Source organism: Pogoniulus pusillus, chromosome 18 (genome assembly GCF_015220805.1).
Source record: "Pogoniulus pusillus isolate bPogPus1 chromosome 18, bPogPus1.pri, whole genome shotgun sequence".
NCBI lineage: Eukaryota > Metazoa > Chordata > Aves > Piciformes > Lybiidae > Pogoniulus > Pogoniulus pusillus.
The window spans coordinates 7,694,148-7,716,702 of NC_087281.1; the positions used below are offsets into that span (position 1 = coordinate 7,694,148).

Here is a 22,555-nt window from a genome sequence, read left to right on the forward strand (position 1 = left end):
CCAAGTGCAGGGTGCTGCACTTTGGCCATAACAACCCCATGCAGAGATACAGGCTGGGGTTGGAGTGGCTGGAGAGCAGCCAGACAGAGAGGGATCTGGGGGTGCTGATTGATACCCACCTGAACATGAGCCAGCAGTGTGCCCAGGTGGCCAAGAGAGCCAGTGGCATCCTGGCCTGCATCAGGAATGGTGTGGCCAGCAGGAGCAGGGAGGTCATTCTGCCCCTGTACTCTGCACTGGTTAGACCACACCTTGAGTACTGTGTTCAGTTCTGGGCCCCCCAGTTTAGGAGGGACATTGAGATGCTTGAGTGTGTCCAGAGAAGGGCAACGAGGCTGGGGAGAGGCCTTGAGCACAGCCCTACGAGGAGAGGCTGAGGGAGCTGGGATTGTTTAGCCTGGAGAAGAGGAGGCTCAGGGGAGACCTTATTGCTGTCTGCTACTACCTAAGGGGTGGTTGTGGCCAGGAGGAGGTTGCTCTCTTCTCTCAGGTGGCCAACGCCAGAACAAGAGGACACAGCCTCAGGCTGCGCCAGGGAAATTTAGGCTGGAGGTGAGGAGAAAGTTCTTCACTGAGAGAGTCATTGGACACTGGAATGGGCTGCCCGGGGAGGTGGTGGAGTCGCCATCCCTGGAGCTGTTCAAGGCAAGGTTGGACATGGCACTTGGTGCCATGGTCTAGCCTTGAGCTCTGTGGTAAAGGGTTGGACTTGATGATCTGTGAGGTCTCTTCCAACCTTGGTGATACTGTGATACTGTGATACTTGTGTGTCTTTGAACAACACCGTGCATTTGCCTCCTCTTCCTGAAATGGCATCCAAAATACCTAACTTTCACAAGGGCTGATGTGAAGAATCACAAGTTAGTGTTTGCACAGCAGTTGAAAAAGTAAAGATTAAAGGCTAAAGTCACTCTGTTGTCTCTGTGCCGTAGTGTCTCCCATCACAGGCAAACATATTCTGACCCTATGAATATCATTCTCTTCATCTGCAAGTATAGGGACAAAATCCTACATACAGAGTGTGACTGCCATCTCTTGCCTGCTGGACATAGCAAGGCAAGGATAATGCTGAGACAGAAGGCAGAGGTCATTGGAACTCAGAAGGGTTTCTGCTGTGTTTGGCTGTTCTTTGCCCTTTCGGATAAGGTTTTATTAGTCACGGTTTTCAGTGCCCCTTTGTATTCAGGCTGTTTCACCTGTTCTTTTCAACTCATGTCTGTTTAATGCTAGTAGATCATTCCAGATGCATTCTGCTGACTGCTGGCAAAGACATCGTTTGCTGGGAGTTGCACCGGGTAGTTTCCATGAGAGGATTACCTACAAGGAGCTAACACAAGGTCCTCCACTTTGAGGCAGACAATGATGACTTCATTTCTTTGTATGTGTCCTGAGGCTCTAGGAATAGAGAAAGGGTTTCTTGTCCTGTCAGTGGCCCCCAAGCTGTCTGGCTGTCTCCAGCAGTCCATCATGTAATTAACCAGTCATCTTCCTGTGAAAAAACCAAACTTTCCAAGCCTTGTTTCTGGATTGTCAGGGTAAGGAAGAACGCATCAATGAGAACTGCTGCATATATGGAGTGCAGTGTTTATGAATTAGAAGTGCCTGTAAAGGGAAGGCTGACTAGAAGTTCATGACATGAACAGTGGCCCAGTTTTGGCTGGGACAGACAATTCCTCCTGTTTAAACCTTTTGCTTTCTGTGATTGGGTTATTTGTCCTCTTGCCTTTGCAGCCAATTTTTCTTCTCTTTCCCATACATGGGCTCCATGGACAGCCTCTCCTTCCCATTTAACCACCATCTTAATTCCTCAGTCTTCTCTCTGCCATTATATTTTTAATTTGGGCCTGCCAGCACCTCCCAGTCTGCTTCCTGAATTCCTGGTTTTCTGGCATGCAAAAAGGAGCACTATATCAACAATAGAAGATCACTGTCAGGTGGAAGGGAGAAGAGAGGAAGGTGTGATTCTTGACTCCATTCCAGTGTGTTCTCACCACAGCCTTGGCTCCAGTGACTGAGACATTTCTTCAAGGCCCCTTAAGAATAGAAAGCTAAAAATAGTTCCAGTCAGATGTTCTTAAAGCTGCTGCTAGCTCTTTGCCTTCCCAGTGCAGCTTCCTTGTGAAAATTAGACATAATTGTTGTCAATGCATACATGCAACTGTTACCTTTGTGCAGGATGCTAAGCAATTCTTTGTCTTCTCCATTTTGTCAGCAGAGTAACCACTGCTATGACTGGGTCTTTTCATCTCTCTAGAGAGCCAGAAGCCTAACCTCTCAAGGGCAGTGCTGGCTTCTGCTGTTGTGCTCCTATAGGCCATTTGTAGAAGATGCAGAGGAGTTTCTTAGTCTCTGCCATCACTCTTGGGCCGATTACATAGTCATGCTGATTACTTAGAATCATAGAATCAACCAGGTTAGAAGACACCTCCAAGATCATCCAGGCCAACCTAGCACCCAGCCCCAGCCAGTCAACTAGACCATGGCACTAAGTGCCTCATCCAGGCTTTTCTTTAACACCTCCAGGGATGGTGACTCCACCACCTCCCTGGGCAGCCCATTCCAATGCCAATCACTCTCTCTGGCCACAACTTCCTCCTAACATCCAGCCTAGACTTCCCCCAACACAACTTCAGACTGTGTCCCCTTGTTCTGTTGCTGGTTGCCTGGGAGAAGACACCAACCCCCACCTGGCTACAACCTCCCTTCAGGTAGTTGTAGACAGCAATGAGGTCTGCCCTGAGCCTTCTCTTCTCCAGGCTGCACATCCCCAGCTCCCTCAGCCTCTCCTCATAGGGTTTGTGTTCCAGGCCCCTCACCAGCTTTGTTGCCCTTCTCTGGACACCTTCCAGCACCTCAACATCTCTCTTGAATTGAGGGGCCCAGAACTGGACACAGCACTCAAGGTGTGGCCTGACCAGTGCTGAGTACAGTGTTGAGACTTGTGTGGAATTGTTTTATTTTGGAAGCATTATTCTGCAGGGAAGGAGTTAATTTGGAGTTGAAGGGCAGACTATCTAATCTTAATTTTACTTTGAGCATCACTCTCCACTTACAGTCCTAAATGACATAGCTTTCAGCAGTGAATTAGGTGACAGGACTGTTACACTTACCTGCTTAGGGAGAGGTTAGAACAACTTTCAGCTAAAATTAGCTTAAAAACTAGAATGAGAATGACTGAAAAAGCTGTGTATAATTCTTAGAAGCATGTGAAGTGACATTCTCTGTGCTTCTAACATCCAGTTCAAAGTAACATAGAGACAGCCCATTGCAAAGTGCTGTAATAATGCTCCTGGGACCATCCCTTATGATGTGGCAGAAAAACCAGTGGAGAAAAGGATGTAATATAAAGCAGGGGAAGTAGCATGTCTTTAATGTGGACTTTTCTCTGGCTACCTACTCATTGCTTTTCCTGCACCTTTTTTTTTTTTGCCTTGTGGTCTTTGCTTGTAGTGGTTAGATTCTCTTTCCAGATCACATCAGAGCAAAAGAAATACTGCATCTGATTTTAGGTTGTTGGTGGCCAAAGTCATTCTTTACTCCCTGTGGAGCAAATCCCAAGATGTTTCTCAGCATAGATGCTTACAAGCCTACCCATTTGGCTCTGTGAGGCAGTATTTTGATGCTCAGCAGCAGAGAGCACCAAAGATGCAGGCAGCTGGAATTGCAGCCAGCACAAAAATATTTTTTTCCAAAGGGAACAGAGGGTCAGATTGTAACTTGACCTACTGTTTCATGCTGCTTTCCCTACAGAGAAAGTAAATCTTTATCATTCCCACTGATTATTCAGCTGAGTATCAAGATGAGGCCCAAATAAGAGTTTCATTGTCCCCATGAGACTGTCTACAGCGCACAAACCAAGCTCAGGCATGGGAGACTGCTGTTCTTGCTATAACTTATCTTCAGGAGCTCTGTGGCTCTTTCTGTGCCACAGGCATGGTGAATGGGATAAAGGAAGAGATGGTATGGGTGATCTTGGCTTAAAACTGGAAGACATCAGCCAGAAAAAAGGAATCTTACTCCTTTGTTTTGTGTGGAGTAGTGGATAAACAGAGCTTACTTTGATGTGGTGTTACACCTTTGTTTTGATGTCTTATTTTTGTTTGTTGCTTTGGTTTTGGTTTTTCTTTCCCACAAATACTACAACTTCTATAAAGTTGCTTGAGAAATTCAACATTGTGGATTTTTGGGGAGTGGTTGTTGTTTGAGCATAAAGGGAACTGTAACTAAGGCCCTCCCCATTTCACCTTAACCTCCTTCTCACACCGAAAAGGCAAAAACTTGGACTTTGTGAGTTACATCTCTGCATGTAACAGATGAGTGCGTGGAGTAGGAGCAGAGCATGGTCTGCATTGAGTGCAATAGATGGACTTCCCTGCTCCCTTCTGTGTCAGCAGGGAATTTTTTGATGCTTGCCTGTCTCTATCTATTGCTTCCTTTGTTTCAGGAGCTGGATTACCAAAAGAGACGCATGCGGGAATCAGGGGACAGGTTTGTTCCTGTCATGAGCGATTTCATCACTGTGGCCAGTTTCAGCTTCTCAGAATTAGAAGACCTTCTCAATGAAGCTAGAGACAAGGTAAGAATATCATTTGAAGTGTTTGGGATTTCACTGGCTCAGTGAAAAGCCTGAATAAAAATAGAAGCAGTGATTTCAGATACTGGGACCTTGGTGAAAACTATCACAGTCGCGGAATGTAGGTTCTTACTTTCCCCAAACTGATCTGTAGCCATGTAGAATGTATTCTAGATCAAAAGAAGGTTCAATGCCCACTCATTGTTAATCTTTACCATTACTTATGTGTGACATAGAATTACAATAGCTTTGTTCCAAGATAGCATGCCATGCCGTGGTATTGGAGGGACTGCCCTTTCAGCAGTTCAGCAGTTCTTTGGTGATTAGTGACAGTCTCCTCATATCTTGTACTCTGCTCCTGACTTCTTTCTACTCTGCTTATTTCTTTCCTTTACAAATGCACCTCTGGGTAGTTTGGTAGCCCTGACTACCTGGTATTTTTCACTTAAATGTGATTATTTGTCCATTGTTCTTAGATCCTCCTTGCACAGTCAGAAACATGCACATGTTATTCTTCAGATGCTGCTGGTATAATTTTGTCCTTTCACTGTCTGCATCTCCATTACCAGATTTATACAACCATAGAATCAGTCAGGTTGGAAGAGACCTCCAAGATCATCCAGTCCAATCTAGCACCCAGCCCTGTCCAATCAACCAGACCATGGCACTAATTGCCTCAGCCAGGCTTCTCTTCAACACCTCCAGGGACGGTGACTCCACCACCTCCCTGGGCAGCCCATTCCAATGCCAATCACTCTCCCTGCCAACAACTTCCTCCTAACATCCAGCCTATACCTCCCCTGGCACAACTTGAGACTGTGTCCCCTCATTAAGTTACTGGTTGCCTGGGAGAAAAGACTGAGCCCCACCTGGTTACAACCTCCCTTCAGGTAGTTGTAAACACCAATGAGGTCCCCCCTGAGCCTCCTCTTCTCCAGGCTAAACAACCCCAGCTCCCTCAGCCTCTCCTCGTAAGGTTTTTTGTACTACTATGGAGGTTCTTGTTCTTTGTTGATGACTGAAGTCTGGCACTAATCCCTCTTGTGCCTTAGTTGAATGAGGAGGAATTTATATGAAAAGATCATAAGCATATGAAAATGTTTAGAGAAGAATAAGTCCTAAAGTAAATGATATTTAATAGCAAATCTGCCCTTGGTGGCTGGCATGTTGTTATGATTTGGGTGTTACCCTCCCCCACACTTTAGAAATCACCCAGACTAGATTCAGCCAGCTCTGAAAATTGAATGAAGCTTATATTTACAGATAGCACAATATACAAGCAGATATTTACAGTAGATACAGTTATAGACAGAAATAGACAAGGTAAAGGTAATACAGAAACACAACAGCCCTCCCAGAAACCTGAGACCCCAGGAGGGGCTCCCAACCACCCTTCCACCTTTTCCCACCCCTCTCACCCTTACCCCAGATGTTGCCTTGTGCCCAAGGAAGAATGGAGGTTCAGCCAGGGGGTTAGGAAGCAGGTGGATTAATCAGGTTAGGTTAGAGAGAGAAAAATGCAGCCCACAGCCCAGAGAGAGACTGCCTGCCTTATCTGTATTTGGATTCTTGCTCTTATACCTCTCAGCAAGCCTATGAGTGAAGTAGACATCACCATTGTTTCCCTTTCACAGCCTGTAATCTAGTTCTTCTCACCAAAACATTCTAGCCAGCTTCAAACTAGCAGAGATGCACATTCCTGGAAGCAAATACACTCTGTCCTTGGCTTAGACTTCCTGCTTGTGGTTTGGTGTCAGATGGAGGCGGTCATTTCTTTTGACACACTGTGACAGAAGTCCAATGAAGATTCTTTGCCCAGTCATTCAGGTTAAAAATTGGCTTGTGGAATATGTCCAGCACAGCAGTGCAACTTTTCTTGATCAGACACTTGCAGGAAAAAATACTGTTATTTTGTTTTCAGAGCAGCCAGAGAATCTCCCTGTAGATGGATCAATATGTCTAGAAGGTGTTACACAATTTTAGACATAGCCAACATAAAGCACTCAACATAAAGAGATATTTTACTTTAATGACTATAACATGCTTAGGAAATGTTCCTCTGCCTTCTCCTCACACACCCTTACTGCATTTGAACACATGCCATTCCAACTCCTGCTCAACCTATGGCTTTGGTTCTTCCACTGGCAAAAAGCTGCTTTTGGACACCTAAAAGGGAACTGTCTGTCCTTAACCGACGCTGAGTTATTTCTTGTGTTTGCCTCATAATATTTTCCTCCTCTCTTCTTCTTCTTCTTTCTTTAAAAACAAAAACAAAACACAAGCAAAAAAAAAAGGAAAGGAAAGCTGGAAATTTTCAGCAAACCAGATGTGCTTTGCAAAGCCTGTAACATCTACCAGCTTCAATGGGCTCTCTGTGCTTGTTGAATCACAAGGTTTTTCCTTACCATGGAAACCTGCTGTAACTAGCCAATTGAAAGAAAAGAGGAAGCAAGACATTTGGTCATCCCAGATTTGGTTTTTGGTTAGGTTGAGAGGGTTTTTTTTTTTGTTGGTTTAGGTTTTGTTGTTGTTGTTTGGTTTGTTTGTTGCTTTTTATTTTTTTTTTTCATCCAATAAAGCAAATTGAAGAAAAAAAAACCATAATGGGAGAGGGAGGACTTAAAAAAAAAAAGTCCTAAGGAGCCCAGACAGAATTGGTCTGGGTCACAGATTTATTATTAATAATAATAATAATGAAGCCCTCATTTTAACAGCTGCAGCTGGCTGTGGTTCTAAATGTAGATGTGGCTAATTGATTGCCATGAGTTAATTCAAGCTGTGCTTCCTCAGCTGGGATTTAAAATAATGCAAATTATCTTTTCAAACCTGGGAAATTTTTTTTAATGTCTAGAGTATTAGCAGAAGCAATTTCTTTATTACTTTTAGTTATGGAAACATTCCATTGCCAAGGGGTGGTGCTGGCCTTCTCTATAGAGGATAGTTTTCACAGTCAGACATTGTAGGATTTTTTTTGCCTCCTCCCCCCCTCCCCCCCTTTTTTTTTTTCTTTACTGATAGTGGCCATAAGGAAAAAGTGGTATTTTGATTTTAAAGGGGGTGACCTCATTGCTGTCTACAACTACCTGAAGGGAGGTTGTAGCCAGGTGGGGGTTGGTCTCTTCTCCCAGACAACCAGCAACAGAACAAGGGGACACAGTCTGAAGCTGTGCCAGGGGAAGTCTAGGCTGGATGTTAGGAGGAAGTTGTTGGCAGAGAGAGTGATTGGCATTGGAATGGGCTGCCCAGGGAGGTGGTGGAGCCACCGTCCCTGGAGGTGTTGAAGCAAAGCCTGGATGAGGCACTTAGTGCCATGGTCTGGTTGAGTGGCTAGGGCTGGGTGCTAGGTTGGCCTGGATGATCTTGGAGGTCTCTTCCAACCTGGTTGATTCTATGGCTCTATGATCAGATGAAGGCATTTTGCAGAAGCAGCCTCATAGCTGTATTCATTTTGGTGCAGTAACTGCATGGTTTGGTTAAGAACCAATTGAAAACTTAAACCCACTCTTTAAACAGGCTCCCCTAGCACAGATGGTTCATGTTATTTTTGTGTATTTCTCACTTTCAATGCCACTTTATAAGGGAATATATAGGTTAGGTCAAGGGATAATGAATTCTGCCATTTCCTATAAACTGGAAGGTAGGGGCAGGAGAAAGTGAAATTTTGCCCTGGAGTCCAGTTTTTGCGTGTTTGAACATGAAAAAAAGCATCAACTTTTTTACATTAGGAAGTTTTCTTAGCCAGGTATTGCCATTCCTATGGTGAATTTAAAACTTAGGCTACTCTATAGAGGCAGAAAGGAAGCCACTGCCTTCATAGAATCATAGATTCAACCAGGTTGGAAGTGACCTCTGAGATCATTCACTCCAACTTAGCACCCAGCCCTAGCCAGTCAACTAGACCATGGCACTAAGTGCCTCAGCCAGGCTTTGCTTGAACACCTCCAGGGACGGTGCCTCCACCACCTCCCTGGGCAGCCCATTCCAATGCCAATCACTCTCTCTGGCAACAACTTCCTCCTAACAGCCAGCCTAGACTTCCCCCGGCACAACTTGAGACTGTGTCCCCTTGTTCTGCTGCTGCTTGCCTGGCAGAAGAGACCAACCCCACCTGGCTACAACCTCCCTTCAGGTAGTTGTAGACAGCAATGAGGTCCCCCTTGAGCCTCCTCTTCTGCAGGCTGCACACCCCCAGCTCCCTCAGCCTCTCCTCATAGGGTTTGTGTTCCAGGCCCCTCACTAGCTTCGTGACCCTTCTCTGGACACACTCCAGTATCTCAACTTCTCTCTTGAACTGGGCGGCCCAGAACTGGACACAGCACTCAAGGTGTGGCCTGACCAGTGCTGAGTATAGAGGAAGAGAACCTCCCTTGTTCTACTGGCCACACTGTTCCTGATACAGACTACAATGCCATTGTACATTCAGCACAACATAAAACATCTCCTTCCTCTTATATATGGCTCCCAAATGAAAGTTCCAAGCCCCAGACCACATTACCCACACAATTACATCACCCCAAAAAAGTTTGGTCTAACAACCAGACTAATATAAAATGTTGATATAAAAGTACACATGACCTCAAAATCTTGTCTTGAGCTGAAACCTCTGCTTCCAAGTTTACAGTCTGTTCTTTCAGCTTTGGAATGCTTTCTAAATGTGTACCTAGAGTTGCTTTGAGAGAAGAAACCTGTATTTGACTAGGCTGATGAGGCAGGTAGGAAAAGTTGCATCCCCAGCTTTTCTCCTTACAGCTCCTCACTAACAGGGCATTTAGCATCATGTGAAAAGGAGCTAAAACTCTGCACATGCATTTAATAAGTTTAGCATATATAGTAACTGTTTTGAAGAACATAAAGGCAATGAAAGCCAAAATCTGTCTGAGAGAAGAGTACTTAATGGCAAGATGCTGTGGAGCATGCAGAAATACTGTAGTCCAAGTGCCAATTGCAGGCTGTGCAATTCAGTCATTCATTTCAGGGAGCTGGTATTTTCTGTCAGCCTCTGGGGCTAAAGAGTAAGTAATGTCAGCATGGAGACTGAGAGAATTAAGACAAGGTTATGATGAGCATGATCAGGCGTCACAGCTTGCTATCAGAAACAGTCATTTGGCAAATAAATTGTGTGGCTAGGGTGCAGTAACTTAAAACTGCAGATGCTCCAGGGCAGGTTGGCATCTAAAATATCAGAGAAGTTTGTAGCATCTGTATCTTAATTATCAGCTGCCAGAGCCACAGTCAAACTGCTGTGAAATTCTGTGCTAGTCTGAAGCAGGGTAGAATGTTTTGGTGTGAAGAACTAGATCATTCCTTCAAGAGAATTTAGGCACAAGGAGAGCCTGACCCACCTCCACCTGAAATCGGCTAGGTTCTTTCCATTAACCAATCTGAATCTGTCCCATAAAGTCTCAGTTCAGGTCTGGAGTCTTCATAGTGGCAAGCTCAAGATTACTTGTCGCAGGAAGGCAGCTGATGTTGCATGGCTACATGGTATAATTCATTTGCACATGGCTTCCCCCACAGCAGCAGACAGCCCAGAGAGAAGCAAATGGCTGTTTTTTCTCTTCCTAGAGCCCCCATTCCTGCCGTTTCCAGAGCTCTTCTGCCACTGTTTAACATTTCATTGGCAAGCACAGCAGAGTGTGTGTGCTGCTGTCCCGCTTTCCTTCTCCTTGCTAAAATGGCCTTTTAAAACAAACAACTGTCTAAACCATTTGCTTTGGCAAGAGGATGAATTCAGTGGAAAGTCTGGCAGAGGAAGCAGAGCTGGCACTGAGCTCTTGGACCTGTTATATCATGGAACCTGGGGGCCTTTATGGTGTGGAAATGAATTTTTAATGAAAAAAAGAGATACCATCCTGTATTACAGTGGAAAACCTGCTGAAACAGAGTTTTCCATCTTGTTCTTGCTCATGTCATCTGTCCCCAAATGACTTCAGGAATAAGCAAGTTTCAGCCTTTGTTCTTTGGTATTACAGCACGTCATAAAATTCTGGGAAGCATTTTACAGGCATGAGTGCTTAGCTAAAAGTTTCACAGTTGTGCACAAGAGCAGGTACTGTTTTGACAGGGAACCTGGTCATGGAGCAGTCAAGTGATTTGTACAGGGTGACACAAATCCTACGTGGGAAGCAGAAATCAGAGCTAGGGTGCAGAGCACCTCAGGCTGAACTGTGTTGTTTCTGCATCCTGAGCCAGGTGCAGAGTGCGGTTTTAGCCACTGTGGGTATGTAGGAGCCTGAACTTCATAGCAGGTTTGGAGAGGCTACCTCCAGCAGCTTGCTGCCCGTAATCCCAACAGAAAAAGCACTCTTGATTGCAGAACCAGAGCTGGAGGGAAGTAGAAGTAGTAATATAAGCAGGGATGTGTTGCAGTTTAAGCAGTGAAAACACCGTGTGGCTGTTACAAAAGCTCATTGAATTGACAGAGTGCCCTGCAGATGTGACCAACTGATTTTTTGCTGTTTTCTCTATCAGTGGGACAATGCTTTCTGTTCTGTAACAAGTGGAGAAAGCAAGACTCAGAGAGGGGCCATGAATTCCCAAGCCACATCATGGGTGGAGTTGGAAGCAGAGGCTGAGTCTCCTGATTTGCCACCTTCTGCTCAGTCAGCTCGTTTTATGAATAGGGTAGAGAAAGAAAGAAAATGTGTACTTGAACGAACTGCAGAGTCCTCATTTGTAGTTATTTTAGTACATCCAGCTCACAGCTTTTTGCTTTCCACCTTTCACTGCCTTACAGTAAGTGATTGTGACCTGCTAAGTCATGTTACCAGACACCAAAGATGGGCTGTTCTCGGCCTCCCCCTTGCTGCTGCTTAGAGACCACAACACCTGATACTCATGAGTGTCTCTGGAAGGCTCCCAGGCTGCTAAGTCTTTCCAGCACAGCAACTAACACTCAGAGGCAAAAGCTCCTTTGCCAGTGTGGCAAAAACTATCTGGTGCTGGTAGCTGGGTGACATACTACGTGCAGAACATTTGCAGGCAACACCACCCTCTGATGGAGGCTTTCATGTATGTAGTAGCCAAGCGCCGCAGGCAATGGCTCCTTCCTTTTCAACCCATCGCCTCCCTAAGAGACTAAGGAATCCCACGGACATGTGTGGGCTCAAACCAGCTCGGTTCCCGTGTGCCCCCTCACTCACCTCTGCTGTGCACAGGAGGAGCACAGCGGAGGGAGGTGGTGGCTAGGTACAAGAACCATCCCCTAGGGCTACCCTTGGATTTCAGGCGTCACAGAAGGCAGACAAGCCTTCTTTCTAGCTGGTAGCTCTAGTCCCCATTCTTAGTTGGTGCCTTGTTTTCAGTTTTCACAGGAATTAACTGGAAGTTAAGTGGGATGAGATTGCAGGTAGCACATCTCCTGTGAGCTTCAAGCACTGCATGTGCTCAAGCAGCAGTGACAGCGCCTCTGCTGAAGTCTTTCTGCGGCGCTGCTATTCCCCTGGCACACTGAAGCAGGCTAGACGAGAAAATGCAGCTCATAGGGAGACTTCATGTCCCTGTCTGTTACTGACAGCCTGTGTTCTTTCTGCTAAGAGCTGGTACTGGTTGGTGTGGCTTGCTGAGAGGCTGCTGCACTTTGCTAGTACCCAGGCAGACTCTGTACATTGTATGCAGAGGAAATCATATATACAGAGAGGAGTGGGGAGAGGGAGTAGGTATGTATGCTTGTGTGCATGTGTCTACACAGAAAGGAGTTAAAACAGACATAATCTGCAGCTATTTCCATACTCTGAAGTCCCTCCACAATTTACTGCTGTAGAGCTGCCTTCAACTTCTGCCATGTTTGGTAGCTCAAAGCAACTTGCATTTCTTCCGACGCTTCCCGCCCCCTCGGACACTTTGGGTTTCTTTGTTTGTTTCTGGCTGAGAACACAGCCTTCTTAGAGGAAAAAGAAGCTATTGCTTCAAACCACTTTGTGTGCCTGGCAGGGAGAGCAGAGGAGGGGAGATGCTGACTCTCTCAGCCTGTGCCAGGAGGAAGCTGCTTTCCTTGGAGATTTCTTCTCCCTGCAGTTGACTGGGAGACATTGTTTAGGCTTTACCTGGTACAGGGCCAAAGGGTTTTATAAGACCTTCTTCCAAACTCATTTTGTGCTTGGGATTGGAACCTGACCTGTTCTCACTGTTTTTTCCATCCTGCAAGAGCACCCATCTAAGGAAATCAAAGCTGGATTGTGTTTGTATGAGCCACATATGCATACGAGAGAGTTTGAAGGAGGTCCACAGCCTGGGACAGTCTAGGTTTGGCTTGGTAAATACTGAGGTCTGTAAGAGTGCTCTGTTGCATGGTGATGATGTGTTTAAGTGCAAGCAAGGATTGCTAGGGCTGCTGTGTATCAGGGCACCTGTGCCATCAGGACAATGTTGCTGGTGCTGGTTGTTGTGATACAGCAGTGTGCGGGTGAGGGTGGTTGTCAGTGATACAGTTTTTGGGTGTGTATACTTACACAGGCCCTAGTGGACATGAGCATAGCTGCTGTAGGCAGGCGAGATCTGAATACAGAGGCATGCTTGTGAGTGTCAGAAGAGCAAAGCAGAGCATAACTACTGCAGAACTGATGTCCAGGAGCCAGGGTTGCTGTGAATTTACCATATCCCAATCAGAACTGCCCTGTGACTGAAGTCCTGCCAGCTGGCTGCCTCCACATGTGTCCTGCAGCCTTAACATTTGCCTTCTAAAATAAAAGCCACTTGTGATGTATTCACTCTCTTTTAAGTCTGCCCAGGAGCTCTGGCTGCTTTCCTTGCTCCTCTCCCGTGCCATGTCTGACTACAGTCTCCTCACTCCCAGGGAACACCCTGACCCAAAGGACTCTAGAGTCATGAATTACATGGCAAAAGGCTCTTTGGGAGGATAGACTCCAATGTTACTGCAAACACCCTTCCCCTCACCAAAAAAAAAACCCAAACAAAACACCAAAAAAAAACAAACAAACAAACAAAAAAAACCCACACTCAAACCAAAAAATCCAACCCAAGCAAGCAAACAAACAAAAACCCCCAAGGAGAGTGGAGTCACCGTCCCTGGAGGTGTTCAAGAAAAGACTGGATGGGGCACTTAGTGCCATGGTCTAGTTGAGTGGATAGGGGCTGTGGGTGTACCTTGAGTGCTGTGTCCAGTTCTGGGCCAGTCAAGTCAAGAGAGATGTTGAGATGCTGGATGTTCTGGTGTCTAGAGAAGGGCAATGAAGGTGGTGAGGGGCCTGGAACACAAACCCTATGAGGAGAGGCTGAGGGAGCTGGGGGTGTGCAGCCTGAAGAAGAGGAGGCTCAGGGGGGACCTCATTGCTGTCTACAACTACCTGAAGGGAGGCTGTAGCCAGGTGGGGGTTGGTCTCTTCTGCCAGGCAACCAGCAACAGAACAAGGGGACACAGTCTCAAGTTGTGCCAGGGGAAGTCTAGGCTGGATGTTAGGAGGAAGTTGTTGCCAGAGAGAGTGATTGGCATTGGAATGGGCTGCCCAGGGAGGTGGTGGAGTTGCTATCCCTGGAGGTGTTCAAGCAAAGCCTGGCTGAGGCACTTAGTGCCGTGGTCTAGATGCCTGGTTAGGGCTGGGTGCTAGGTTGGACTGGATGATCTTGGAGGTCTCTTCCAACCTGGTTGTTCCTGTGATTCTATGAATGAAAAAAACAAACCCAAACAAAAATGTCTAAGTCCAGCTATTTTGAAAGTGGATTTGAGGGAAAGGTTGAAGGGGAAAGGATAGGCTAAAACTATTTTTTCCCCAGCTAGCTTGCTGTCTTGCATGCACTGGTGCCCCACAGCTGCAGCTGAGATGTGGGCAGACAGTCATCCTCTGAAATGACTCCATCACCCTCAAACATTGAAAATGGGTGGGGTTTTTTTGTATAAGCAGACAGCTAGTGTTCTCCAGCAACATTGCCCTGTGTTCTCCAAAGGTTATCCAGGAGAGCAGATTCTTCAGAGACAGACACCTGCCTTAAGGAAAGGCACTTCTGTTACCAGGGGATACTTTCTATTTTCAATGCATGAATACTCTGAAGGTATGGAACTGCCTGTGTGGTTACTCATCAGTTTTCCTCGATGTCTTCACCAAACTGCCTGCCTAATTGTTGTTCTTCTCTTTTCTGGCCCCTTAACAGTATGCCAAGGCACTGAAGCATTTTGGAGAGAATGAGGGCAAGATGCAGCCAGATGAATTTTTTGGCATCTTCGACACTTTCTTACAGTCATTTGCAGAGGCCAAGCAAGATCTGGAGAATATGAGGAAGAAAAAGGAAGAGGAGGAGCGCAGGGCACGCATGGAGGCCATGGTAAGGACCTGGGCACAGGAGGGGTTTTACTCTGTTGCATTTTCATGTCTCAAAAGAGAAAGACAGAGAGAGCCAATTCCTGTACTTGTGTCCTGTCGCTGGTTTATGTCCTTTTCTCTGCCCTCTCTTTGGTATCACTCCTTTCATGAAAAGTGACATTTTTCCTACTGTTTGTCCTGTTAGTTCTTGAGGGCATAGTGTTTGGCTCCTAAGTTACCCTCTTTTGGACTCAGATACCAAACCTAGTCCTGCCTCTTTTGCCCCTGCACGTTGCAGGATGGTGCTGCTGCTGCTGCTCAGTGCCCAGCTATCATGCTTTCAGGCTTCAGGCTCTGTGTGAAAGCTCTGGGAGACAGATATCCCTCAGTCCTGCCAGCTGGTGAACTTCCATTCAAACATCATCTGTTCCATACTTGTTGCCTGGTCACATATGGTGACACAGTGAGTGTCCTGACACTTGCTGCAGCCTGCACTGACACTATTTCTCTCTGGCCAGCCTTAATTCCTTGATTACTAGGGCCATGTCTGGCCTTGACGTGATGAGAGCTTTTGTGCATTGCTGATTTTGCTGCTGGGAGTCAGAGGTGTGTGTCCCCATGGGTCCCCTCTCAGACTTTCCTGAGGCTTGAGAACGCTCAGCAGTCCCCTGCTTCCTCCCCCACTGCTGTTGCTTTAACCCCAGCTGCCACCATGGCCCCAGGCCTCACTGCAGGGAGTTGATGCTTTAAGTGTTTTCTGTTCCAAAAGCACTGGTTTGTGCCTTTCAGAAGAGAGAAGTAAAATTCCAGGATGCCAGCAGCCTTCCTGTTGGACACATGGATAAAATGCCAGGACATAGGCTCACCTTTCCTCTGAGCCAGCCTGCAGAGTGCAGGGGATCACTGTTAAAGCACTAGGATGGTTTTGTAGGCCTATTAAACCATGAAGGACGTTGCAGCTGCAATATGGGGCTGGCATGCAGAGCAGGGTGACTTGACAGCCACATCCACCGCTTGCCATTTGCACTTACCTTGGAGCTGAGCAGTGGAGAGGAGTAATTGAGCTCCCCAGAGCTACCCTAAGGGAGACCAAGGGCATCACACTGAGAGATGGACCTTTCCAATGGTTTATAAAGTCAGCAGGTCTGGTTTGTTGTTTATAGCCAGTTTCTCTTTCCAGAGTCAAGGCAATGTGCCTTCCTCTTCTTGTCACTGCAGCATGCTGCCTTCACACAAACACGAGCTGTTTGGTGGATGGGGTTTCTGCTGATGTTTTGAGATCTCACAGAGTTTTCATTCTCCAGTATGTTTAGCTTGTTTAGCTTCTTGGGCTTTTACTTTTATCTTTTCCTTCCTCTGCTGGACTACAGCCTTTCTGCCTGTCATTTGAGCTAGCTGTGCTCCAAGTGGAAAACTGTGACTATACTAGTGACTTTGGTTTGCATAGACATAGCCAAACTAACTTTAAACTCACAAGGTTAGATTCTGTCAGACTAGTAGGTGCTGCCTCATTAAGGCTACTGCAAGCCTGGTCTCTGAAGCTGGGTAATTACCTATGCCAGCATCATTTGTCGACTGTCATTTGGCACTATCCTACTGTAAAACTAGTGCAAAACAACAGCACAGACAGATCCAAAGTGTCCTCTGTGCTCCAGGGCAATAGTGGTTTGTGAGGCAAACGTGATGCTTACACGTTCCTCATCTCTCCTGCTCTCTTCTTCCCTGTGCAGAAATGATGCCCAGCACGGTCACCTGTTGCTCTTGGCACAGGTGGCAGCCTTGTGGATAAGCTCCCAAACTCTTTTTTATTCCCCTCAAAAGTGTACTGATGCATCTTAGCTGCTCCTTGCCAGTGCATCTAGTGTTCCGACATCTCAGTTGGCTGAGCCTAAAGCTCTGTGTCTTTCTCCACAGCTAAAAGAGCAGAGGGAAAAAGAGAGGCGACAAAAGAAAGCACAAGCTGGAAGCATCTCGGAAGAGAGTGGGGAGTTTGATGACCTGGTGTCAGCATTAAGGTCAGGTGAAGTCTTTGACAAAGACTTATCCAAGCTGAAGCGTAACCGCAAGCGTTCAGGGAACCAGGGCTTAGAGACAAGCCGGGAGCGTGCGGTGACAAAGCTAAATTATTGATTACAAGAGGAAGAAAAATAATCAACCAAAAGAAGGTGATGAAAAAGTGCAAAGCAAGGAAGATGAATGTGTGTGATGGCACCTGGCTGACAGCTGCCCCAAAGGATTTCTTTGGTCTGCGGCTAGAGATGCTACCTTTCCATGGTCAGCTTTTCTCTCATCCCTCTTCTGTGCTCCTAATTTGAACCATTATAAAAGTGCCTCTGTGAAGCCAGCAGGGCCTGTGACTGGACCATGCAGAGCTGACAGTTTTGCTTCTGGGAGTTTGTGTCATCGAAGGCCTCATGGTGATGACAGAAAGTACTTAGGCCTTGCAGACTGCCTCACAGCTGGAGAAAGATAATTGTCTTTGAGCTGAAGTGAAAGCTTGTCATGACCTCCATCTTGCTGATAACATGCAAGACTGATTTCAGAGCAGCTCTCTCAACACTTGTTCCTTCTTCAAGATGTAGACTGACCTTCAGGGGCTTGCCAAGATCTGGTTCTGGAAGTTTCCAGTTGCCTTCCAGAACTGGATTTTATAAACCACCAATTAGCACCTGAAAAATGCTTTTGATGTCATGTTCCATAGAGTGCTTTTGTGTGACATGCACAGTCCAAAGCAAGTGATGCTGAGGAGGAACTAATCAGTTTCTATACACAGTCCAAAGCAAGTGATGCTGAGAAGGAACTAATCAGTTTCTATACACAGTCCAAAGCAAGTGATGCTGAGGAGGAACTAATCAGTTTCTATACACAGTCCAAAGCAAGTGATGTTGAGGAGGAACTAATCAGTTTCTATACATAGTCCAAAGGAAGGGATGCTGAGGAGGAACTAATCAGTTTCTATACACAGTCCAAAGCAAGTGATGCTGAGGAGGAACTAATCAGTTTCTATACACAGTCCAAAGCAAGTGATGCTGAGAAGGAATTAATCAGTTTCTATACACAGTCCAAAGCAAGGGATGCTGAGCAGTTTCTGGCACAAATTTCAACTCAAGAATGAAGATCAACATAAAATACGTTGCAGAAATCTATTGGATTCTCTTTGTCTAGAAGCAGTTTTCTGGGGTTTGTTGATGATTGAGCCTTGAAGCTGTGACGTGCATGTTCTAGGAAAGAAGCTTTGGCTTTTCTTCAGAAAACTAAGCCACACCCAGGTTGAGATTACAAGCAGATGACTGTGGAGCCTGTTATTGCTGGAGGGTGGTAGGGGAACAGAAGAACATGTCTTACCTGTTTGTACAAGATTCCTTCATGCAGCCCGGAGGAAATCAGAAGCTCCTTAGTGTCATCCACCAGTCACAAGTAGCAAAAATCAAACTGGGACACTGGCTTTGAAACATGAGATTTGTTTTCCACTTGATGCCAACTGTGACTGCTGCTGGCATGAACTGGCCTTTCTGTCTAACATGCTGATCTTCACTGCACACACCCTGCTCCTGTCTAGGGAAGCCATGTAACTCAGTAAGATATGAATGGTGTCAAAGGAAAGCCTTGGAGCCCACAGCCTTTTTCAATTTGGAGGGATCATGTGGAATAAACCAACAAGGACATACGTGAAGAAAGCTGAGAATTTTTGCAGGAGGACCCAGAATTGTGTAAGCCAAACAGACTTTGGAGCTTGGTTAATTTGTAAAAAGATAAATTCACATTTAAGCTACATGTATGAATCACACAGTGAAAAAGCAAAGAACAACAAAAAAAGTTGGCTTTGGTTTTGTTTGGTTTGTATTATCTTCACTGGAGAAAGAAAAGAGGAAAAGAAAGAAATGGTTATGGATTCTTCCTCCTAGACAAGAAAAAGAGAACATGTAAGAAGAGGGACCCTCCATCTACAAACTATGCATCAATAGTCAACAGCACAAAATGCCAAGGCATTCCAGGGAAGTGAAAAGAGCCCTGTTTGTCACTTTAATGACTTGGTCTGACTCTCTTTTTCTCAATGTCACCTAACCTCAGGCTCTGCACTGAGTCTGCAGAACAGAACTTCCTCTGCTATGCACACTGCCTGATCAGTATTACGCGCTATCGGGATTGGAGAAGCAAACTGTGGTTGATTTTCTTATGTCCTATGAAAAGAAGCAACAACAACAACAACATCAAAAATCAGAATTGTTACCCTCTAATGCTTCATTGTTTACTGAATTTTGAGTCTCCCAGCCCAGATTTTTTTCTATTAACAACGTTCCAGACTGCCGCGCCGCTGTATAATACTCATCGTAAAGAGCTGGTATCTTACAAGAGCTGGATGCATTCTCCTCCCCTACTATCCCACTCCCCTTCTGGGATTAGCTATTAACAGCAATGCCCATTGCAGTGGACACAAGCACCTTGTAGATGAAAGACTGTGTTTTGTAAAGGTTTTTGAAAGTTTAAGGGAAACTCTTGACTTTTTAAGGCATTTTTATTTTAAATGACAAGATGGGTTTTTAGGAATGTCTCCTGTAAATTAATATAACAAGCTCCTTGCTGCTCCCTAAAGTAGACATGCTATATTCTGGCCCTTTTTGTTTGTCTTGGTTTAAAGCATGCCATATAACCTATGCCATGTAAGCCATATGAGAGGTGATCCTATGTGCCAAATTGGTATACGGTCGAGTTTAGATCTGGATAATCCCTGAATTCCAAAGATGATACTTTTAGGGATTAGAAAACTGTTGGTTTCTCCCCTTCCTTTTTTCTCTTTGGGTTTAGGACTCACCCAGAAATTCAGGTGTAGTACCCAGGTCAGTCCTGGTGTGAAATGATGTGAGTCGTGGCTCTGTCCAACTTGCAGCTGCTTGCTTGCTCCCCGGGTACTTGTTTGCTAAGGCAGACTGTCAGCGTGACAGCGCCGACAGAGAAGAAACACCTCAGGGCAAACCTCTTGGTTATAATTACAGCATTCCCTCTACCCCCAGCATTTGTCAAACCAGGTTTGTGCTGTGCTTTTTGAAACTGAAGTCACTTTGCTAGCCCTCCAATGTAGCAGAAGCAGAGAACGATAAACCCTCTGTCCGTTTGCGTACACAGCTCAGCCCCGATGTAAAGAGGTCCTGTGGGATGGCACATGGTACTCCAGCCACACTGGCAGAGCAGAAGTAAGCTGATGCAGTTTTGCCACCTCCTTGACTCACACACAAATTAGTAAGAGATTGGGCAACTTCTGTGGGATACTTACTGGAACAGACAGAAAGCTTGGAGTCATGTCCCTCATTTCTTGCAGCTTGCCTTTCTCAGCACTTCAGTGCCCCAGACACCTGTTTTGAGTCTATGGTGGTGGCTGACCACTGGGCAGCCCCCTCTGGCTCTTGACTCTGTGGTGAGCATTCATAAAGAGGGTTTTGCAAAAGCTCAGTTACACACTGTGGCGAGCAGTGATGTCACAGAAGTGGTGACAAGTAGAGAGGGCCATTAATAGGTCTGCTGCATGAGATGAGGCTGGCCACACACAAGATAAGGAAAAGAAAGTCTGTGCTCCAGGGCCTGGTGTCAGATTCTTGGTGAAGCCAAATTTGTCCTGGCTTCTCATGTCTTGAATACTGTGAGTATTCAAATGCTATGCTATGTTCTTCAGCAGCTGGGATAGAGTGGCTGAAGGAGAAAGGAATGTCGTATTCCTTGTCCCCTAGTGCTAGCATAGCCTGAGCAGGTATAGTAAGCAGTCATCAGGTATAACTTCTTTGTCACACTGAGAACTGGAGAGTAGTTTGGGTCTGCTGTGGTGCTCCAGACGCCTGTTTTGGAAACTCTTTGGAATTAAGTGGAGGAGGAGACCCAAGAAAGAAGGATGTAACTGAAGGCTTGCCCTGCTTCCTGCAGAAATGTAGCCATTGCTAACTTAATGATGAAGTTCTTCACACCTAGAAGAGAAGGGACTTTATAACTCTCCAGACTGTGTACCTGGAGTTGTAGTGTTCACTCACTGACCTCTGTGTTGTTCTTAACCAGGTTGCACTAGGGTGATTCCAGAAAAGACCGAAGAACTCCCTCCCCCTTGCCTTGGTCAGGGTCACTCTTCTCAGTTTGTCATGTCTTTGGAAATGCTATAAAGTGACTCAAGAGCAGCAAGGCCTGGGCGACAGTTCCCTGTGAGAGCAGATGTGGGACTAATGTTTAGGGGTGAGAGACTCTCCGCTAGGGAGACAACCTGCATATCCTTCAGAAGTATTTCTGTAACGTGTTCACAGTGTCTGTGGAAGGGAAAGGAATCACAAGAAGGGGCCCTGGTGGGAGACTGTGGGGCAAGCATTTCCAAAGTGCTCAGCCCACTGGCTGAACCTTTCATTTTCTTCAGGAAAGCTCATGCTCCAAGCTGGGTTGAGTGGAAGAAACTTGTGTCAGGGGTTTTGCTGAGAAGAAAGAAGGTCATTTGTATAGTTGGTGATGTACATGATAGATGCAGTTTTATTTCTGGGTTGGTTTGGGTTGGTTGGTTGAGGGTTTTGTTTGGGTTTTTTTTTTTTTTTTTTTTTTGGGGGGGGTGGGGGTTAAATGATAAAAAAAAAAAAGGTTTAAGGATTCTCTAAGGGGAACTTGTAAATCTGACACCTCTATTTATTTTGCCTTATTTTAGTTTGCTATGTTTGTATCTATACACTGCATTACAGCAAAGACTATTGAGACTGTGCCAGGGCATTACACCAGCTTGGGCTTTGTGTGCAGCAAGGTGAGCTAGGCAAGGGGATGTGTGTGAGCAGGCTTGGTGTGGGAAGAAAGGGAAGAAAAAAACCCTTTCCTTTTGCTTTCATCATAATCTCTGTGCCCCTGATGAGCCTGGTTCTGGGAAAGTATGTGTTCTACAGCAGGTAGTGAACTAATACAGGTCAGGTGTTTTTAGAACACTTCCTATAAATCTGTTTGTTTCTCCTCATGATTCATGTAAGAAGACTGAAAAGAGTTCAGCTGCACAGTTGCTTGCCCAAACTTCACCATTCCACACAAAATTCTGTCCATAATGCCAAGGAAGCTTGGACAGATGAACAAAAGTGGTCCATGCCCTCTAACTTGTCACTGGAGTTAACACACTGGTGAGACAAACTGGGACAGTTCTCCCTCCTCAGAGCTAATATTCCTTCCTATCATCAAGGCCAAGGAAGAAGGATTTCCTCTACTTCCCCTCTCTCCTCCTGCACCTCACCTCCCCAGAATATCCAGGGTATACAAATTCTTTCTACTGGTTGGTTTTCTACCCATGAAGTCTCTATCAATTCCTGTGTGTTTGGACCTATGGCTCCTTGGCTTCTGTGATCAACATAAGAGACTTCTGATTGCCTGCTGTTCAAAGAGTTAGTCTCCACTGGCTGAAGAGGCCAATCTAGGTAACACCATTTGTCCAACTGAAAATACAGAATTTACATATACACACACACATATATGTATATATTATATATATGTGGTTTAAATAAGCTATTTACTACTCTTAAGTAGTAGTTTTGATAACAGTATCCTCTGAAATTGGCCAGATTTTGCTCACTGTACCTGCTGAGAGGGATGCCATTAGTCTAGCATGGTATTGTGGCACCTTGTTTCATGAATCTGAATGCTTCTAGAGTATTGTGTAATGGGCAGTACTGTAGAATCACAGAACTTTAGAAGTTGGAAAGGACCTCCAGACATCGTTGAGTCCAACTCC

General features: G+C 45.7%; 1 protein-coding gene across 4 annotated transcripts in view; it reads left to right on the plus strand.

The window, feature by feature from the left end:
• Window positions 1-19,840, plus strand: part of DAAM2 (dishevelled associated activator of morphogenesis 2) — a 257,388-nt gene extending 237,548 nt beyond the window's left edge. For all 4 annotated transcript variants that reach the window (XM_064158321.1, XM_064158324.1, XM_064158323.1 and 1 more), the window contains 3 exons: window positions 4,445-4,576; window positions 14,681-14,851; window positions 16,744-19,840. In XM_064158321.1, the coding sequence (XP_064014391.1) occupies window positions 4,445-4,576; window positions 14,681-14,851; window positions 16,744-16,959 (519 nt within the window). In that variant the 3' untranslated portion in view covers window positions 16,960-19,840. The remainder of the gene's footprint in view (window positions 1-4,444; window positions 4,577-14,680; window positions 14,852-16,743) is intronic.
• Window positions 19,841-22,555: the final 2,715 nt, after the last annotated feature.